Raw genomic sequence first — 19,324 nt, forward strand, 5'->3', positions numbered from 1 at the left:
TGTCTGTGTCTGAGTTTGAGTCTAAGTTTGAGTTTGTGTCTGTGTCTGAGTTTGTGTCTGAGTTTGAGTCTAAGTTTGAGTCTGAGTCTAAGTTTGAGTCCGAGTCTGAGTCTAAGTTTGAGTTTGTGTATGAGTCTAAGTTTGAGTCTGTGTCTGAGTTTGAGTTTAAGATATTATCCATTAATCATTAATTATTTGAGGTTAAATGATTAGTTTGAATAATTAATTAGTGATTCCCTTTATCTCTGAAGGTCTAATATTAATCCTCTGCACTAATCCTGCAGCTACACCCCCGCCTCCACCGCTCCACTCCACCTTTACCCACAATGCCTTTAGCACATCTACTGTATCCATTATTCATCACAGCTCTGTTTAACTTCACTCTACCCCTCCCCTCCTCTCCTCCTCCCTCCTCCCACCCAAACCTGCCCCGGGAAAGAGGGGGAGAGAGAGAGAGAGAGAGAGAGAGAGAGAGAGAGAGACAGAGAGAGAGAGAGCACTGCAGACTGTGTGTCTGTGCTGCTCATTCCGCTCAGAACCAGGCCGCGGGTCAGTGATGGAAAGGAGGAAGTGATGTCATTATGAGCTGGAACAGGGCGGGGTTTAAACTCATTTGTGTAAAATCTATGTGGGTTTATTTTTAATTTAATTCTTTGCAGTGAAATTTAAACCCCTGAAGCTTTATTTACCCCCCGCCCCCACCACCATCACCACCACCACCACCTACACACACACACACACACACATACATACTCCCCCACTGAGACCAGGACCCACTCACACACAGCTTTACAGTTTCACAGCACACACACATTCAGGAGGATTCAGAGAGAATAAACACCCTGCCAGCCCCGAGGAGAGGAACACACACTGAAATATCTCTGGAATAAACAAGCACACACACACACACACACACAGAACAGAGAAAATGATACATTTTGTGTGGAACAGTGGAACTGTGTTCTCTGGGATGAGTTGGAGTGGTGAGTTTGATCCAGAACTAATCCCCAACACCAGCCCCTGAGCCTCACTGATGATGATGAGGCTGAACCATGTACCCAAAGCTTTTAAACTAGCAGTTATTAAACCTATGATCAAGAAACCAAATCTTGATACTAGTACACTGTCTAATTACAGGCCTATTTCTAATTTGCCATTTCTGTCTAAGATCTTAGAAAAAGCTGTGGCCCAACAACTTAGTTCATATCTACATAAGAATCATATATATGAAAAATTCCAATCTGGATTCAGGCAACATCATAGTACAGAGACAGCTCTAGTCAAGATAACAAATGATCTTCTTCTTGCCTCTGATCAAGGCCACGTATCCCTGTTGGTGCTTCTTGACCTAAGCGCAGCCTTCGATACAATAGACCACAATATTCTCCTAGAAAGGTTAGAAAACATGGTTGGAATCACAGGGACAGCCCTATTATGGTTCAAATCTTACTTAACGGAACGTTATCAATTCGTAAAAGTAAACAATCTAAATTCAAATTATTCTAAAGTAAGATTTGGAATTCCACAAGGCTCTATTTTAGGACCATTATTATTTACATTATACATGTTACCGCTAGGCACAGTTATAAGAAACCATGACATTAACTTTCACTGTTACGCAGACGACACACAATTGTATATTTTAGCCAAGCCCGATGACAAACACAGATTAAAGAAAATAGAGGACTGTGTAAAAGACGTGAAAGGCTGGATGTTGCGTAACTTCCTCCTTCTAAACAGCAACAAAACAGAGGTCCTGCTTTTGGGTCCAAAAGTGGCAAGAAATAAATTATCAGACTTAATTTTAAATCTCGCTGACTTTCCAGTTAAACCTGGTTCAGCAGCAAGAAATCTTGGTGATCATCACATAGGTAGTATCACTAGGACAGCTTTTTTACATCTTCGCAATATTGCTAAGATTAGAAATGCCTTATCCCTTCAGGACGCAGAAACATTAGTACATGCCTTTATTACTTCAAGGCTTGACTACTGTAACGCACTACTGTCAGGATGCACCAGCAGCAATTTAAGAAAACTTCAACTAGTTCAAAATGCTGCAGCTAGGGTCCTCACTAAAACTAGAAAATTTGAACATATCAGCCCAGTTTTATCTTCACTTCATTGGCTGCCTGTTAAATTCCGCATCGACTACAAAATTTTGTTATTAACATATAAAGCTCTACATGGGCTCGCTCCTGAATATCTTCAAGATACAATTTCCTATTATGAGCCTCCACGTTCACTCAGATCACAGAATACTGGATTTTTAAATGTTCCCAGAATTCAGAAGGCCTCAGCTGGGGGAAGAGCCTTTTCTTATAAAGCCCCCAGACTCTGGAATGATCTTCCAGAAAATGTTCGGGACTCAGACACAATCGCAATCTTCAAATCTAGGCTAAAAACTCATTTGTTTAGTTTATCATTTGGTAGCTAATGCTCCCCCATAGATAAAGGCGGCAGATCCGGGGGGTCCATGGACACAGGGAATTATAGTAAACTGAGACGCTGGTGCTGTCGTCCCGCCGCTTCTCGCGATCACTCAGGTTTGTTGACGGTGGAGCGGAGGGATGCCAGTGTTTCAGGATGCTCCCGTGTCTGTGTGTCCTCCTGGTTCTCTCCTTTTAGTTAATGCTGTCATAGTCAGATCTGCCGGAGTCATTAGCCACACTCTGGAAATTTTCATATTTTCTACTTTACAAACACAAAACAGTTCAAAACTAATTCCATCCCTTTACAACTTTCCGAGTAAACGACTGCCCACCTGTCTGTCTGGACACTGATGGATGACTGTCGAGATCCTCCTCCACGCTTCAGACCAGCTGCCCACACTCCAGCAACCACCAAGTGCCTTGAAGCTGTCCCTACACTGAAGTTCTCATGGACTACTAACTATCATCACCAGTAGATTGACCAGAGGAGGATGGGTCACCCCTTCTGAGCCTTGGTTCCTCCCAAGGTTTCTTCCTCAGCTGGGGGAGTTTTTCCTTGCCACTGTCGCCCCTGGCCTCGCTCACTGGAGGGTTTTACATTTGTCTTTACATTTCATGTCAAATCTTTGTCTTACTGGAATTCTGAGAAGCTGCTTTGTGACATCAGTTGTGAAAAGCGCTATATAAATAAATTTGATTTGATTTGATTTGATTTGAACTCCATCAGATCCTCACAGCTATGTTCGGGTGTGGAGTAAAAGTAAAGTAAAGTAAACATGACCTACTTGTACGGAATGTGTTTGCTGCCATTGACGAGAGCCAGTATAACGTTCCCCAGCGCAGAGAGAGACAGACAGGGACTCGTCGCACTGTCCCGGGGTTTACTGAGAACCCTCACACAACTCCCCAGGTCAATCAGATGGAGACGGCTCCTCCCACCAGACACTGAGAGAGAGAGAGAGAGAGAGAGACAGACAGACAGAGAGGGAGAGAGAGAGAGAGAGACAGACAGACAGAGAGAGAGAGAGAGAGAGAGAGAGAGAGAAAGAGAGAGAGAGAGAGAACAGAGAGAGAAATTCAGTATTGTGGTTTCCAGGTGGTTGTGATGTGGTTGCTGTAATGTTCTGTGCCTGAGCTGAGGGTGGCGCTGTGGCGCTGCTGGAAGAAATAAATTATACGTCCTGGCGATGAAACAGTGTTTAAATCATGTGTGAGTGTGTGTGAATGTGTGTGTGTGTGTGTGAATGTGTGAATTTGTGTGTGAATGTGTGAGTGAACGTGAATGTGTGAATGTATGTATGAGTGTGTGAGTGAATGTGTGAGTGTGTGTGAATGAATGTGTGAGTGTGTGAGTGAATGTGTGAGTGTGTGAGTGAATGTGTGATTGAATGTGAGTGTGTAAGTGAATGTGTGAGTGTGTGAGTGAATGTGTGAGTGTGTGAGTGAATGTGTGATTGAATGTGAGTGTGTAAGTGAATGTGTGAGTGTGTGAGTGCGAGTGAATGTGTGAATGTGTGAGTGCTCACAATGCTCAGTAACTCTAATCTCTCCATGATTTACTGCAAATTAAAACAGTAAAAACAATAAAAACAGTCAAATTGGTGAAAAGCGACTCTCCTTGGTCTCCTTGGTAAGAGGTGTGTTTGTATCACCACAGCAACTGTGCATATTATTTTTCATGCCCTGCAGTGTGTGTGTGTGAGTTTTTGTGTGTGTGTGTGTGTTTTTGTGTGTGTGTGAGTGAGTCTACAGTGTGTACTCACTGCCCCCTTTCCCGGTCTTCTCCATGCGGTACTGGTAGAGGTGGAGGGTGAAGAGCATGTGTGAGTTGCGGGGGTCCTGTTGGCCGAGGGGGGGCCGGCTGCTGGAGCGAGAGGCGATGGCAGCGTCCAGAAAAAACGCAGCCTTCTCTGCAGTGGGGGCTCGCAGCTCGCTCTGGTTCTGCAGCTGAACACACACACACAAACACACATACACAAACATAAACACAAACACAAACCCCCCCCCCCCACACACACACACACACACAAACATAAACACAAACACACACACACACACACAAACATAAACACACACCCCCCCCCCCACACACACACACAAACACACATACACAAACATAAACACAAACACAACCCCCCCCCCCCCACACACACACACACACACACAAACATAAACACAAACACAAACCCCCCCCCCCCCCCCCACACACACACACACACACAAACATAAACACAAACACACACACACAAACATAAACACAAACACACCCCCCCCCCCCCACACACACACACAAACACACATACACAAACATAAACACAAACACAACCCCCCCCCCCCCCACACACACACACACACACACACAAACATAAACACAAACACACACACACACACACAAACATAAACACAAACACACACCCCCCCCCCCCCCACACACACACAAACACACATACACAAACATAAACACAAACCCCCCCCCCCCCCCACACACACACACACACAAACATAAACACAAACACACACACACACACACAAACATAAACACAAACACACCCCCCCCCCCACACACACACACAAACATACATACACAAACACACACATAAACACAAACACACACACACACACACACACACACAAACACACATACACAAACATAAACACAAACACAACCCCCCCCCCCCACACACACACACACACACAAACATAAACACAAACACACACACACACACACAAACATAAACACAAACACACACCCCCCCCCCCACACACACACACAAACATACATACACAAACACACACATAAACACAAACACACACACACACACACACACACACAAACATAAACACAAACACAAACCCCCCCCCCCCCACACACACACACACACACACAAACATAAACACAAACACACACACACACACACAAACATAAACACAAACACACACCCCCCCCCCCACACACACACACAAACACACATACACAAACATAAACACAAACACAAACCCCCCCCCCCCCCACACACACACACACACACAAACATAAACACAAACACACACACACACACACAAACATAAACACAAACACACACCCCCCCCCCACACACACACACAAACATACATACACAAACACACACATAAACACAAACACACACACACACACACACACACACAAACACACATACACAAACATAAACACAAACACACACCCCCACACACAAACATAAACACAAACACATACACACACACACACACACACACACAAACATAAACACAAACACACCCCCCCACACACACACACACAAACATACATACACAAACACACACAAACACAAACACACACACACCCACACACATAAACACAAACACACACACATACACACACATACACTACGTCATTCCTAACCTCCTACACCCCCTCACTGACCACTCCCCTTCAGCACACACTCCCTTACCCAGACCACACCCCCTCACTGACCACTCCCCTTCAGCACACACTCCCTTACCCAGACCACACCCCTTACTGACCACTCCCCTTCAGCACACACTCCCTTACCCAGACCACACCCCCTCACTGACCACTCCCCTTCAGCACACACTCCCTTACCCAGACCACACCCCCTCACTGACCACTCCCCTTCAGCACAGACTTTCTGACCCTGACCACACCCCCTCACTGACCACTCCCCTTCAGCCTAGAGTTTCTGACCCTGACCACACACCCTTACTGGCCACACCCCTCGCTGATCATTACCCCTAACACAGACTCCTGACCCTGACAAGACCCCCTCACTGGCCACACCCCCTCGCTAGCCACACCCCTCACTGACCACACCTTTCAGTCCATAGAGAGAGTATTAGAGAATCTGGGGGTGTGAAGTTACAGAAAGCAGAACCGCTCCGTGGTTTTTACATGTGGACAGGTGTGTTACCTGCATGCCGCAGATGGGGTCCTCACAGAGATAAACTCCAGGAGACTGGCCGTCCTGTAAACTGCCTGTGGCCACGTCAGAGAGAAGGTCCTTCAGGTTCTCATCTTTACCCCACACCTCCACAGCGGAGACCCGGACGGAGAACCGGGTTCCTGTCTTCTCCTTGCGTTCATTAATTATCTTAAAGAGCCAGGAGATTGCACAGGGAATAATCCCCAGGTTCTGCATTGAGTCGTCCTTTCCAATCATCGTGTAGGACTTTCCTGCAGAGAGAACCGGGAGAGAACCGGATTATAGAACTCCAAAGAACACAGTTCCACTGTTCCACACACCAGAGGAACCCCATCACTCCAGAGAACACAGTTCCACTGTTCCACACACCAGAGGAACCCCATCACTCCAGAGAACACAGTTCCACTGTTCCACACACCAGAGGAACCCCATCACTCCAGAGAACACAGTTCCACTGTTCCACACACCAGAGGAACCCCATCGCTCCAGAGAACACAGTTCCACTGTTCCACACACCAGAGGAACCCCATCACTTCAGAGAACACAGTTCCACCGTTCCACACACCAGAGGAACCCCATCACTCCAGAGAACACAGTTCCACTGTTCCACACACCAGATTTGTGGAGTTCCGCTGAATGGAGAAGTTACAAGATTCCGGGCTCCTCTGTCAGTGTCTTAATGCACTTATTAATTCCTGCATATTGCACTCAATGTAAGGTACTTTGTATAAATTGTGCTGTAGTTCGAATGTTAGATCCTCTTTTGTAAGTCGCTTTGGATAAAAGCGTCTGCAAAATGCATAAATGTAAATGTCTCTGTGATCTCTCATTGTCTCTGAGATCTCTCTGTCAGTGTCTCTGAGATCTCTCTGTGTCTCAGTGATCTCTCGGTCGGTGTCTGAAAGCTGGTGTTTGTGGTGTTTTCTCACCGAGTTTGGAATGTCCAAAACAGAACACACAGCCGTCCGCTCCATTCACCACAGACTGGATCACCTCCGCTACCGTCACTGCACACACCTCCGCCTGTGAACACACACACACACACTCCTTCACTGAAATACAGGAGGGCACCACTGCCATCTGTCCTGCAGACATAACCTCACCACAACCTCCACTGTCCACGTTAACCCTCCACTTTACTTTAGCTCCACTGTCCCCTCACTGTCCCCTCTCTCAGCTCCACTGTCCCCCTCTCTCAGCTCCACTGTCCCCTCACTGTCCCCTCTCTCAGCTCCACTGTCCCCTCTTTCACCTCCACTGTCCCCTCACTGTCCCCTCTCTCAGCTCCACTGTCCCCTCACTGTCCCCTCTCTCAGCTCCACTGTCCCCTCTCTCAGCTCCACTGTCCCCCTCTCTCAGCTCCACTGTCCCCTCACTGTCCCCTCTCTCAGCTCCACTGTCCCCTCTCTCAGCTCCACTGTCCCCCTCTCTCAGCTCCACTGTCCACTCACTGTCCCCTCTCTCAGCTCCACTGTCCCCTCACTGTCCCCTCTCTCAGCTCCACTGTCCCCTCTCTCAGCTCCACTGTCCCCCTCTCTCAGCTCCACTGTCCACTCACTGTCCCCTCTCTCAGCTCCACTGTCCCCTCACTGTCCCCTCTCTCAGCTCCACTGTCCCCTCACTGTCCCCTCTCTCAGCTCCACTGTCCCCTCACTGTCCCCTCTCTCAGCTCCACTGTCCCCTCACTGTCTCCTCTCTCAGCTTCACTGTCCCCTCTCTCAGCTCCACTGTCCCCTCACTGTCCCCTCTCTCAGCTCCACTGTCCCCTCACTGTCCCCCCTCTCTCAGCTCCACTGTACCCTCTCTCAGCTCCACTGTCCCCTCACTGTCCCCTCTCTCAGCTCCACTGTCCCCTCTCTCAGCTCCACTGTCCCCTCACTGTCCCCTCTCTCAGCTCCACTGTCCCCTCACTGTCCCCTCTCTCAGCTCCACTGTCCCCTCACTGTCCCCCTCTCTCAGCTCCACTGTCCCCTCACTGTCCCCTCTCTCAGCTCCACTGTCCCCTCACTGTCCCCTCTCTCAGCTCCACTGTCCCCTCACTGTCCCCTCTCTCAGCTCCACTGTCCCCTCTCTCAGCTCCACTGTCCCCTCACTGTCCCCTCTCTCAGCTCCACTGTCCCCTCACTGTCCCCTCTCTCAGCTCCACTGTCCCCTCACTGTCCCCTCTCTCAGCTCCACTGTCCCCTCACTGTCTCCTCTCTCAGCTTCACTGTCCCCTCACTGTCCCCTCTCTCAGCTCCACTGTCCCCTCACTGTCCCCCCTCTCTCAGCTCCACTGTACCCTCTCTCAGCTCCACTGTCCCCTCACTGTCCCCTCTCTCAGCTCCACTGTCCCCTCTCTCAGCTCCACTGTCCCCTCACTGTCCCCTCTCTCAGCTCCACTGTCCCCTCACTGTCCCCTCTCTCAGCTCCACTGTCCCCTCACTGTCCCCCTCTCTCAGCTCCACTGTCCCCTCACTGTCCCCTCTCTCAGCTCCACTGTCCCCTCACTGTCCCCTCTCTCAGCTCCACTGTCCCCTCACTGTCCCCTCTCTCAGCTCCACTGTCCCCTCACTGTCCCCTCTCTCAGCTCCACTGTCCCCTCACTGTCCCCTCTCTCAGCTCCACTGTCCCCTCACTGTCCCCCTCTCTCAGCTCCACTGTCCCCTCACTGTCCCCTCTCTCAGCTCCACTGTCCCCTCACTGTCCCCTCTCTCAGCTCCACTGTCCCCTCTCTCAGAACACTGAAGAGACAGTGTCCTCACAGCAGCACGTACTGGAACCAAACACAGTCCACATCACAGAGACCCCTGACAATGACAGTAACAACAAATATCAGCTTTTTAAAGGAAATATAACTTTGATCATAATTATTAAAAAACAGCAATACAACAACAATGTTTAGATTATTATCATTGTTTCTCATCCCGCCAAACTGCTGCTTTCTTCACTAAGGTCAAAGGTTAAAGGTTAAAGGTGTGTTCCTGGTAGAGGTCAGGGTTTGGTTACCTGTGATGCATCGTGGGAAAAGACGGCATCGAACGCAAACATTTTGGGTGGGGCCTGATTGGGGGCGGGACGTTTTTGGGCGGAGTTTTGCTGAGCGTTCGCCGCTGGGTCCATTATCGTCACCTGCTTCTTACGAGGGTCCACTTTCAGAAAAGAACTGGACTCTGAGTCGGCCGGCGACACCGGACACACCCTCAGCATCACCTTAACCTGGGAGTAATTAACCATTAATAACAATTAATTAACATTCACCTGGGAGTAATTAATAACTAATAATTAATAAATAAAATATAATCATCTGTAATTATAAAAAATAACAAATAATAAAAATAATTATATCAAATATTCAGCAGTTATTCTTCACCTGGGAAAACATTAAATAAATCATAAAGCATCAGCTGTGGATAAAAACAAACAAATAAACCCCATGCCCTCTGTCCCTCCCTCCCTCCCTCCGTTCCTGTGTCCCACTGTCCCTCCCTCCCTCTCTACCTCTGTCCCTCCCTCCGTCCCTGTGTCCCACTGTCCCTCCCTCCCTCCGTCCCTGTGTCCCACTGTCCCTCCGTCCCTCTCTCCCTCCCTCCATCCCTGTGTCCCACTGTCCCTCCCTCCCTCCATCCCTGTGTCCCACTGTCCCTCCCTCCCTCCGTCCCTGTGTCCCACTGTCCCTCCCTCCCTCCATCCCTGTGTCCCTCTCTCCCTCTCTACCTCTGTCCCTCCCTCCGTCCGTGTCCCACTGTCCCTCCCTCCCTCCGCCCCTGTGTCCCTCTCTCCCTCTCTACCTCTGTCCCTCCCTCCGTCCCTGTGTCCCACTGTCCCTCGCTCCCTCTCTACCTCTGTCCCTGTGTCCCACTGTCCCTCCCTCCCTCCCTCTGTCCCTGTGTCCCACTATCCTCATGCCCTCTGTCCTTCCCTCCCTCCGTCCCTGTGTCCCACTGGCCCTCTGTCCCTGTGTCCCACTATCCTCATGCCCTCTGTCCTTCCCTCCCTCCGTCCCTGTGTCCCACTGGCCCTCTTGTTTCCTTCCTCAGCTCGCTGCGCTGTCTTAGAAAGAGAGAGAGGATGAGGGAGGAAAATAAAAGTGTAGTGAAACCCAGTGGTGGGATTAAATCAGACGCGTCTGAGCGAGGGATTAAAGCTGCTTCTCTGCAGCTGAAGGCAGAGAAGAGATGAAGAAGAGGAGTGCAGAGAGTAAACATAGCATGGTGTCACAGCTCTCAGCTATGACTCAGGCCAACGCTGTTATAAAGCAGTCATTACAGACACCAGCTCTTAATAGCACAGTTACTAACACGGCTCCAGTGTCACACCACACCTTCAGTCTGTCCAATCAGCGCCTGGTTCTAGTCAGAGAGACAGCAGCATTCCTCTTTAATTACCTGAATTCCTCAGAAAAGAGCTGCTTGTGGCTGTATGCCCATATAAGGAGCCGTGGGTGTGGCTGTATGCCCATATAAGGAGCCGTGGGTGTGGCTGTATGTCCATATAAGGAGCCGTGGGTGTGGCTGTATGTCCATATAAGGAGCCGTGGGTGTGGCTGTATGTCCATATAAGGAGCCGTGGGTGTGGCTGTATGTCCATATAAGGAGCCGTGGTTGTGGCTGTATGTCCATATAAGGAGCCGTGGGTGTGGCTGAATGTCCATATAAGGAGCTGTGGGTGTGGCTAAATGTCCATATAAGGAGCCGTGGGTGTGGCTCTATGTCCATATAAGGAGCTGTGGGTGTGGCTGTATGTCCATATAAGGAGGTATTAATCATGTGTTCGCTGCTCCACCCATATAAGGAGCTGTGGGTGTGGCTGTATGTCCATATAAGGAGGTATTAATCATGTGTTCGCTGCTCCACCCTCACAGCTTTGCTTCACACCACCATACCTCCATTACTACTGATAATAATGGTGATAATAATTATAATCTTTATTTTACAGCCACTCGTAAAACCCCAGTGCTTCACGAGAGGAAGAAGAGAAGAAGGAGAGATCATAAAGAGCAAAAGATGGAGGGAATAAAGGATGGAGAGAGAAGTGATTTTAATGACATCACGAGTGGAGAACATATCCCTGTGGATCACTTCAGCCACAGAATCAATAACCATTTACTCTGAGTGTGTGTGTGTGAGAGAAAGAGAGAGAGAGAGAGAGAGAGAGAGAGAGAGAGAGAGCGAGAGCGGGAGATGCTGATGTTAATGAGGGTCATGTGGGATGTATCGGCCAATCAGGAGTCTCGGTTGTGAAGCACCTCTCACTGATGCTGATGGACTTTAAAGGAAGTGTCAGTGATTGTGAGGAACTGGTTCTCTCTGGTTTGTTTACGCTCCAAACCTATATGTCTTTTAATGTGGACTCACAACTCACTCACTCATCTATTCATCCATTCATGACTTAAAAACTCACTCACTCACATTCTCACTCACATATTCACTCACACTCATACACTCGCCTAATCACTCACTCACTCACACACTCACTCACACACTCACTCACTCACACTCACTCACTCACTCACACTCACTCAGTCATGAACAGATACAACAGATTCACTTCAACAGATTCATTTAAACCACACTTCCAGACACCCCACCCCCCCCTCCACAGTGGAACACAGTTCTGTTTCTTAGTGAAGCGTCTGTGACCTGCTTTGGTCCAAACCCCACGAGCCCCACAGCAGTGTTCTCCCCCTGTGTAAACAGCCCCTGTTCAGAACGCCCGCTTTCAGCACCTGTTCCTTTAAATGATACTGAGCCGCTCGCTGTTCACCCCGACCCCGAGCGCACAGCAGTGAGGAGCGAGGAGCAGAAGCTCTGGTTTTTAGCCGTTTTCACTCTGTTCTCTTTCTTCTCCGTTTTTACTCAGTGCTCTTATTTCTCCGCGCTCGTTGTGTCTGTTTTGCTGAGTTTAACCTCGTCTTTGTGCTCTCACATAAACACGGGTCCAGGACCCACTCATTTCTTATAAAAACAACTCAAGTAAAAAGGGTATTTTACATTGATTTATGTTCCAGAGCATTTATTTCTCATTTAGAGATTAAAATGATAGAAATATAAGCGAGGAAACCTCACCCATTTCTCTGCATCATGTTTGTAAATAGAACCCTTTCCCTCCCAGTCGTGTCAGTCAGAAGAGGCTTGGGCTTCATCTCAAATAGTGCCCAAGTCCCTACATAGTGCACTTCACACACACACAACATTATCTCATTCAGGAAGTGCACTACAAAGAGAAGTGAGACAGAGGTGAGACAGAGAGGAGAAAGTGGAGACCGAACAGATGCAGAATGTAGACAGAGTGAAGATAGAGGGGAGACAGAGAGGAGACAGAATGGAGAAAATGGAGATAGAGACAGGGTGGAGACAGAGGAGATACAGAACGGAGACAGAATGGAGACACAGTGGAGACAGAGGGGAGACAGAGCAGTGACAGAGTGGAGGCTGCTGACCTTCCCGAGGCCAGGGTTGTCCCGGATCTTCCCAATGGCCCGGAGCAGACAGGGCGGAGCCGTGGGCGGAGTCACCTGCAGGATTCCACTGAAGTTCGTTGGGAAGAGTGGAGGCTCACTGGGGCCAACAGGGGGCGCAGCTCGTTGCTTCTTCTTCTTTGACGTCAGGTTCAGCTTCTGAGCAGCTCTGAGAAGAACCAACACAGAACTTTACATTAGAAATTCACCTTTCATTCACCTGTCCCTCACTCACCTTCCCTCATCCATCTGTCCCTCATTCACCTGTCCCACATTCAATTGTCCTTCATTCACCTGTCCCTCACTCAACTATCCTATATTCACCTGTCCCTCATCCACCTTTCCCACAGTCACCTGTCCCATATTCACCTGTCCCTCACTCACCTGTCCCATATTCACCTGTACCTCATTCACCTGTCCCACCTAATTTACCTGTCTCTCATTCACATTTCCCACCTGTGTGTGTGTGTGTGTGTGTGTGTGTGATATACTGTAGGATGTAAACCCTCTGAGAGTTTGAGAGAGAGAGTGTGTCCTGTTCGGGGAGTCCTCTGGGCAGTGTCCCTTAGGCAGTTTCCTGTGGGCAGTGTCCTGTGAGTGGGTCCTGTTTGCAGTGTCCTTTGGGAGTGTCCTGTGGGCAGTGTCCTGTAGGGGGTATTCTGTAAGGGGTGTCCTTGAGGCATGTCCTGGTGGAGTGTCCTGTTGGCAGTGTCCTGTAGGGACTGTCAGATAGGCAATTTTGTGGGGTCTTGTCTTGTGGACATTGTCCTGTGAGTGTGTCCTTTATGCAGTGTTCTGTGGGTGTGTCCTGTAAGGGGTGTCTTGTAGGCAGTGTCCTGTAGGGGGTGTCCTGTAGGGAGTGTCCTGTAGGGAGTGTCCCGCAGGGAGTGTCCTGTAGGGAGTGTCCTGTAGGGAATGTCCTGTAGGCCGTGGTCTGTAGGGAGTGTCCTGTAGGCGGTGTCCTGTAGGGAGTGTCCTGTAGGGAGTGTCCTGTAGGGAGTGTACTTTAGGGAAAGTCCTGTGGGCAGTGTCCTGTAGGGAGTGTCCTGTGAGCAGTGTACTTTAGGTAAAGTCCTTTGGGCAGTGTCCTCTAGGGAGTGTCCTCTAGGGAGTGTCCTGTAGGGAGTGTCCTGTAGGGAGTGTCCAGTAAAGAGTGTCCTGTAGGGAGTGTCCTGTGAGCAGTGTACTTTAGGTAAAGTCCTTTGGGCAGTGTCCTCTAGGGAGTGTCCTGTAGGGAGTGTCCTGTAGGGAGTGTCCAGTAAAGAGTGTCCTGTGAGCAGTGTACTTTAGGTAAAGTCCTGTGGGCAGTGTCCTGTAGAAAGTGTCCTGTGAGCAGTGTACTTTAGGTAAAGTCCTGTGGGCAGTGTCCTGTAGGGAGTGTCCTGTAAAAAGTGTCCTGTGGTCAGCGTACTTTAGGGAAATTCCTGTGAGCAGTGTCCTGTGGACACCATAATCATGACACACACTGGGTGGGCTCAGGACCCACTGCTTCCCTGATCAGGGTGAAGCACTTACAGAAAGTGGAGGAGGTGGTGGACAGCTTCATCACCACCCCCCCAGAGGTCCTGGTGGGTGAGGTGCTGAAACCTAACTATCTTTAATGTACCATAAATATCAAAGTAGAGGAGTAGTAGATAAATCAGTTCCAGCACATCCCTGGAGGGTGGGGGTGTGGATAGAGGATGAAGCTTTTCAGCTGTAGATAAAATAAATCTCATACACACCGGTACATCACCACAACATCCATCCATCATCCTCAAAACATCAGCTCCATCATCTTCACAGCATCAGCATCATCATCCTCACAGCATCAGCTCCATCATCCTCACAGCATCAGGACCATCATCCTCACAGCATCAGCTCCATCATCTTCACATCATCAGCTCCACCATCCTCACAGCATCAGCACCATCATCCTCACAGCATCAGCTCCATCATCTTCACATCATCAGCTCCATCATCTTCACAGCATCACCTCCACCATCCTCACAGCATCAGCACCATCCTCTTCACAGCCTCAGCTCCATCATCTTCATAGCCTCAGCTCCATCATCTTCACAGCATCACCTCCACCATCCTCACAGCATCAGCACCATCATCCTCACAGCATCAGCACCATCATCCTCACAGCATCAGCACCATCATCCTCACAGCATCAGCACCATCATCCTCACAGCATCAGCACCATCATCCTGACAGCATCAGTACCATCATCCCCATAGCATCAGCACCATCATCTTCACATCATCAGCTCCATCATCTTCACATCATCAGCTCCATCATCTTCACATCATCAGCTCCATCATCTTCACAGCATCACCTCCACCATCCTCAAAGCATTAGCTCCATCATCCTCACAGCATCAGCTCCATCATCCTCACAGCATCAGCACCATCATCCTCACATCATCAGCTCCATCATCTTCACAGCATCAGCACCATCATCCTCACAGCATCAGCACCATCATCCTCACAGCATCAGCACCATCATCCTCACAGCATCAGCACCATCATCTTCACATCATCAGCTCCATCATCTTCACATCAGCTCCATCATCTTCACAGCATCACCTCCATCATCTTCACAGCATCACCTCCATCATCCTCACAGCATCAGCACCATCATCCTCACAGCATCAGCACCATCATCTTCACATCATCAGCTCCATCATCTTCACATCATCAGCACCATCATCTTCACATCATCACCTCCATCATCTTCACAGCATCACCTCCATCATCTTCACAGCATCACCTCCATCATCTTCACAGCATCACCTCCATCATCTTCACAGCATCACCTCCACCATCCTCACAGCATCAGCACCATCATCCTCACAGCATCAGCACCATCATCCTCACAGCATCAGCACCATCATCTTCACAGCCTCAGCTCCATCATCTTCACAGCATCACCTCCACCATCCTCACAGCATCAGCACCATCATCCTCACATCATCAGCTCCATCATCTTCACAGCCTCAGCTCCATCATCTTCACAGCATCAGCTCCATCATCCTCACAGCATCAGCACCATCATCCTCAGAGCATCAGCACCATCATCCTCAAAGCATCAGCACCATCATCCTCATAGCATCAGCACCATCATCTTCACAGCATCAGCTCTTTCATCTTCACAGCATCACCTCCACCATCCTCACAGCCTGAGCATCATCATCTTCACAGCATCAGCTCCATCATCTTCACAGCATCAGCTCCATCATCTTCACAGCATCAGCTCCACCATCCTCACATCATCAGCTCCATCATCTTCACAGCATCAGCTCCATCATCTTCACAGCATCACCTCCACCATCCTCACAGCATCAGCACCATCATCCTCACATCATCAGCTCCGCTCCATCCTCCTCACATCATCAGCTTCATCATCCTCACAGCATCAGCTCCATCATCCTCACATCATCATCTCCATCATCCTCACATCATCATCTCCATCATCCTCACAGCATCAGCTCCATCATCCTCACAGCATCAGCACCATCATCCTCACAGCATCATCCTCATCTCTCCTAGTGGCACTCTTGTCCTTTCTCCTGAAACTTTACTCCCTACTGTGCTCATTACTCCACCCCAACACAGCAAGTGAGTCCTCACCCTCACTGACCCTCAACCACATTCCCAATACCACCCTGACTCTCACTCTGAACCTCACCCTCACTCTCCCTGACTGGGAGGTGTAAAGCCCCGGGGTGTTTTGGGCTGAGCCTGTTCCTCTGAGTGGTGAGTGTTACCTGGCAAAGAAGGATGCAGCAGCGGAGGTTCCACTGGATGGTGCTGTGGGGGGCGGAGCTGTGGTGGGTGGAGCTGTTGTGAGCTGGGCTTGTGTGGGCCCCGTGGTAGGAGGGGCTTGTGAGGCTGCAGTAGTGGGCGGAGCTTGTGGAACAGCAGGACGCTCTGAGTTAAAGCGATTCAGTGCTGCTTCAGTCAAAGCCTCTCGATTGCCCTCGGACATCTGCAACAACACAACACACACAATGTCAGAACACCACCGGAGAACCATCAGAATGGCTCTGTGCAGTCTGTCATTGTTTTTATTATTATTATTATTATTATTATTATTATTATAAAAGCTCCTCTAAAATCGCAGCCTCACACTGAGTGAGACACAAGAAACATCTGATATTAATTTTTAATGAGAGATCTGTTCCTGTAGATCGGGTTCTGTGATTAGAACAGAGTTCACAGGGTTCCACCATCTGTTCCTCCACAGTGAGAGAGAGAGAGAGAGAGAGAGAGAGAGAGAGAGAGAGAGAGAGAGAGAGAAGGGGAGAGAGACAGAAGGAGGGAGAGATAGAGAGAGGGAGACAGAGTAAGCAGGTGTATTATTATTATTATTATTATTATTAATATTATTAATTTTATTTAGAAAATAAAGATTCAGACTTGCTCCCTCCCTCTGGACACTGCCTCCATTCACAGTGCTTTTCACACACAGATCATGTCTTACCTGACAGGGGAAGAGTGTGACGCCGTTTGCCCGGGACAGGTGAGCTGCAGGAGACCACGCCCCCTCCAGGTGAGAGTGAGAAGGGGCGGAGCTGCTGGGGCTGGTGGGTGGCTTGTGGGCGTGTCCGGGAGAGCACTTCCTGTCCGAGCCGGAGCCGAGCCCAAGGCTGCTGGGCTTGGGGCCGAGTTTGGCATTCGGGTGGGTGGGGCCGATGGGGGCGGGGCTTGCGGGTGCAGGTGTGTGTAAGGGAGGTGGGGTTTGCTGCGGGCCGCGGGGGGGCGGGGATCCGGGTGAAAGGTCGCTCTGGTCCAGGGTCAGCACCATGTGGACGGCCTCCTGTTTGAGCTGACTCAACGCCGTGGAGCAGACCTCGCAACGACTCTCTCGCTCCCCCCACGCCTTCCTTGGCCCACCGGCGCCCCCCAGCTGATCCTGGAGCAACAGCGAGAGGGAGGGATCCTGCAACCCAAGAGGGGGTGGGGGGGTTGGTGGAAGCAAACCTCACAGGTCTGAATAAACACAAAACACAGTCTTCAAACACGTACACACACACACACACACACACACACACTTAAATAAACACACACACACACACACACACACACACACACACACACACACACACATACACACATACACACATACACACACACACTCAATTAAACACATGATCACAGATTTTGACCCTTTCTCTCTCGGTGCGTTCACCGTAAAACCACTAACCCTCTGTCTGACCACAGCCAAATCACTGTGTTCATTAAACGGACAGAGACTAACAGCACTGCACACACACGGCCCAGTGAGCTGTACACCATCCCGAGACCTTACAGATGGACCGCAAACAGCACCCAAAAGAGAGAGAGAGAGAGAGAGAGAGAGAGAGAGAGAGAGAGAGAGAGAGAGGGACAGAGAGAGAGAGACAGAGAGAGAGAGAGAGAGAGAGAGAGAGAGAGAGAGAGAGAGAGGGACAGAGAGAGAGAGAGAGAAAGAGAGAGAGAGAGAGAGAGAGAGAGAGGGAGAGAGACAGAGAGAGAGAGAGGGACAGAGAGAGAGAGAGCGAGAGAGAGAGAGGGAGAGAGACAGGGACAGAGAGAGAGAGAGAGAGAGAGAGAGAGAGAGAGAGAGAGAGACAGAGAGAGAGAGAGAGAGACAGAGAGAAAGAGAGCGAGAGAGAGAGAGAGGGACAGAGAGAAAGAGAGCGAGAGAGAGAGAGAGGGACAGAGAGAGAGAGAGAGAGAGACGGGATCCTGGCCCCGCCCCTTTCTCTACCTCCCAGAACCTCCTCTGAAGACTCCAAGCAGCAGCGTGAACACAGAGAGACTCTGTTTACAGACTTCACCAAGACAGAAAAGCACACCACCACTTCCACGTCGAGCTGAAGCTTCCAGAGCAGCACATCAACAAGAGACCGACGCATCAGTAACACGAAGAGCAGAGAATGTTTTCTTAATTCAAGAAATAACAAAAAATGATGCTTAAAAAAAGCAAACATCTGCCGCTGGAATAAGACACTTTCTGTAGATAAAATTATTTAAAACACGTAAAAATAAGTTAGAAATAATCTTATTATATTCTTACAACAATTTCCAAAAGAGTAACGCTACATATTTAGACTAGATTTAAGTCAATTTTACTTGCTTAGATTTCACTTTTCGCAGTGCACTGACACAAGAACCTCTTTATCTGTGTGTTACAGTCCCCTCATCACTCTCCTTACATTCACGAAGAATGTGTCTCAGATTTACAGCCTGAGGACGTTCAGAGCCGTTTTAAACCGCGGAGAAACAGCCGGACCACAACTAAACATCTGCAGAGACCAGGTCAAACAACTCACAACACTGTCCAAAGAAACAAGGGAGACGGGTTCTAGAGCCGTGTAACAGTCTGGGTCTCTACACAGTGAACAGATCTCATTACTGCATTTACAGTCAGACCACAGCTCCCTCTGTCTGACCACTGCCAACGGTTCTGTTCCTAAACCACGAGTGACGCGACCGAACCTCCTCCAGAGACACTGCTCCCATTAAAACACAGACACCACTGGAATCAATCAA

General features: G+C 49.3%; 1 protein-coding gene across 3 annotated transcripts in view; it reads right to left on the reverse strand.

Moving 5' to 3' along the window:
• The window catches only part of kif26ba (kinesin family member 26Ba), a 67,245-nt gene that overhangs the window by 21,361 nt on the left and 26,560 nt on the right, over positions 1-19,324 (reverse strand). For all 3 annotated transcript variants that reach the window (XR_010803794.1, XM_066675991.1, XM_066675990.1), the window contains exons 3-10: positions 17,271-17,729; positions 16,555-16,775; positions 12,786-12,972; positions 9,353-9,562; positions 7,294-7,387; positions 6,353-6,615; positions 4,193-4,376; positions 3,215-3,374 (exon numbers count right to left, since the gene is read on the reverse strand). Coding sequence is in view for 2 of the 3 variants with exons in the window: in XM_066675991.1 (XP_066532088.1) it covers positions 3,215-3,374; positions 4,193-4,376; positions 6,353-6,615; positions 7,294-7,387; positions 9,353-9,562; positions 12,786-12,972; positions 16,555-16,775; positions 17,271-17,729 (1,778 nt within the window). In the remaining variant the exon portion in view is untranslated. The remainder of the gene's footprint in view (positions 1-3,214; positions 3,375-4,192; positions 4,377-6,352; positions 6,616-7,293; positions 7,388-9,352; positions 9,563-12,785; positions 12,973-16,554; positions 16,776-17,270; positions 17,730-19,324) is intronic.

Source organism: Hoplias malabaricus, chromosome 1 (genome assembly GCF_029633855.1).
Source record: "Hoplias malabaricus isolate fHopMal1 chromosome 1, fHopMal1.hap1, whole genome shotgun sequence".
In the NCBI taxonomy this organism is placed as follows: domain Eukaryota; kingdom Metazoa; phylum Chordata; class Actinopteri; order Characiformes; family Erythrinidae; genus Hoplias; species Hoplias malabaricus.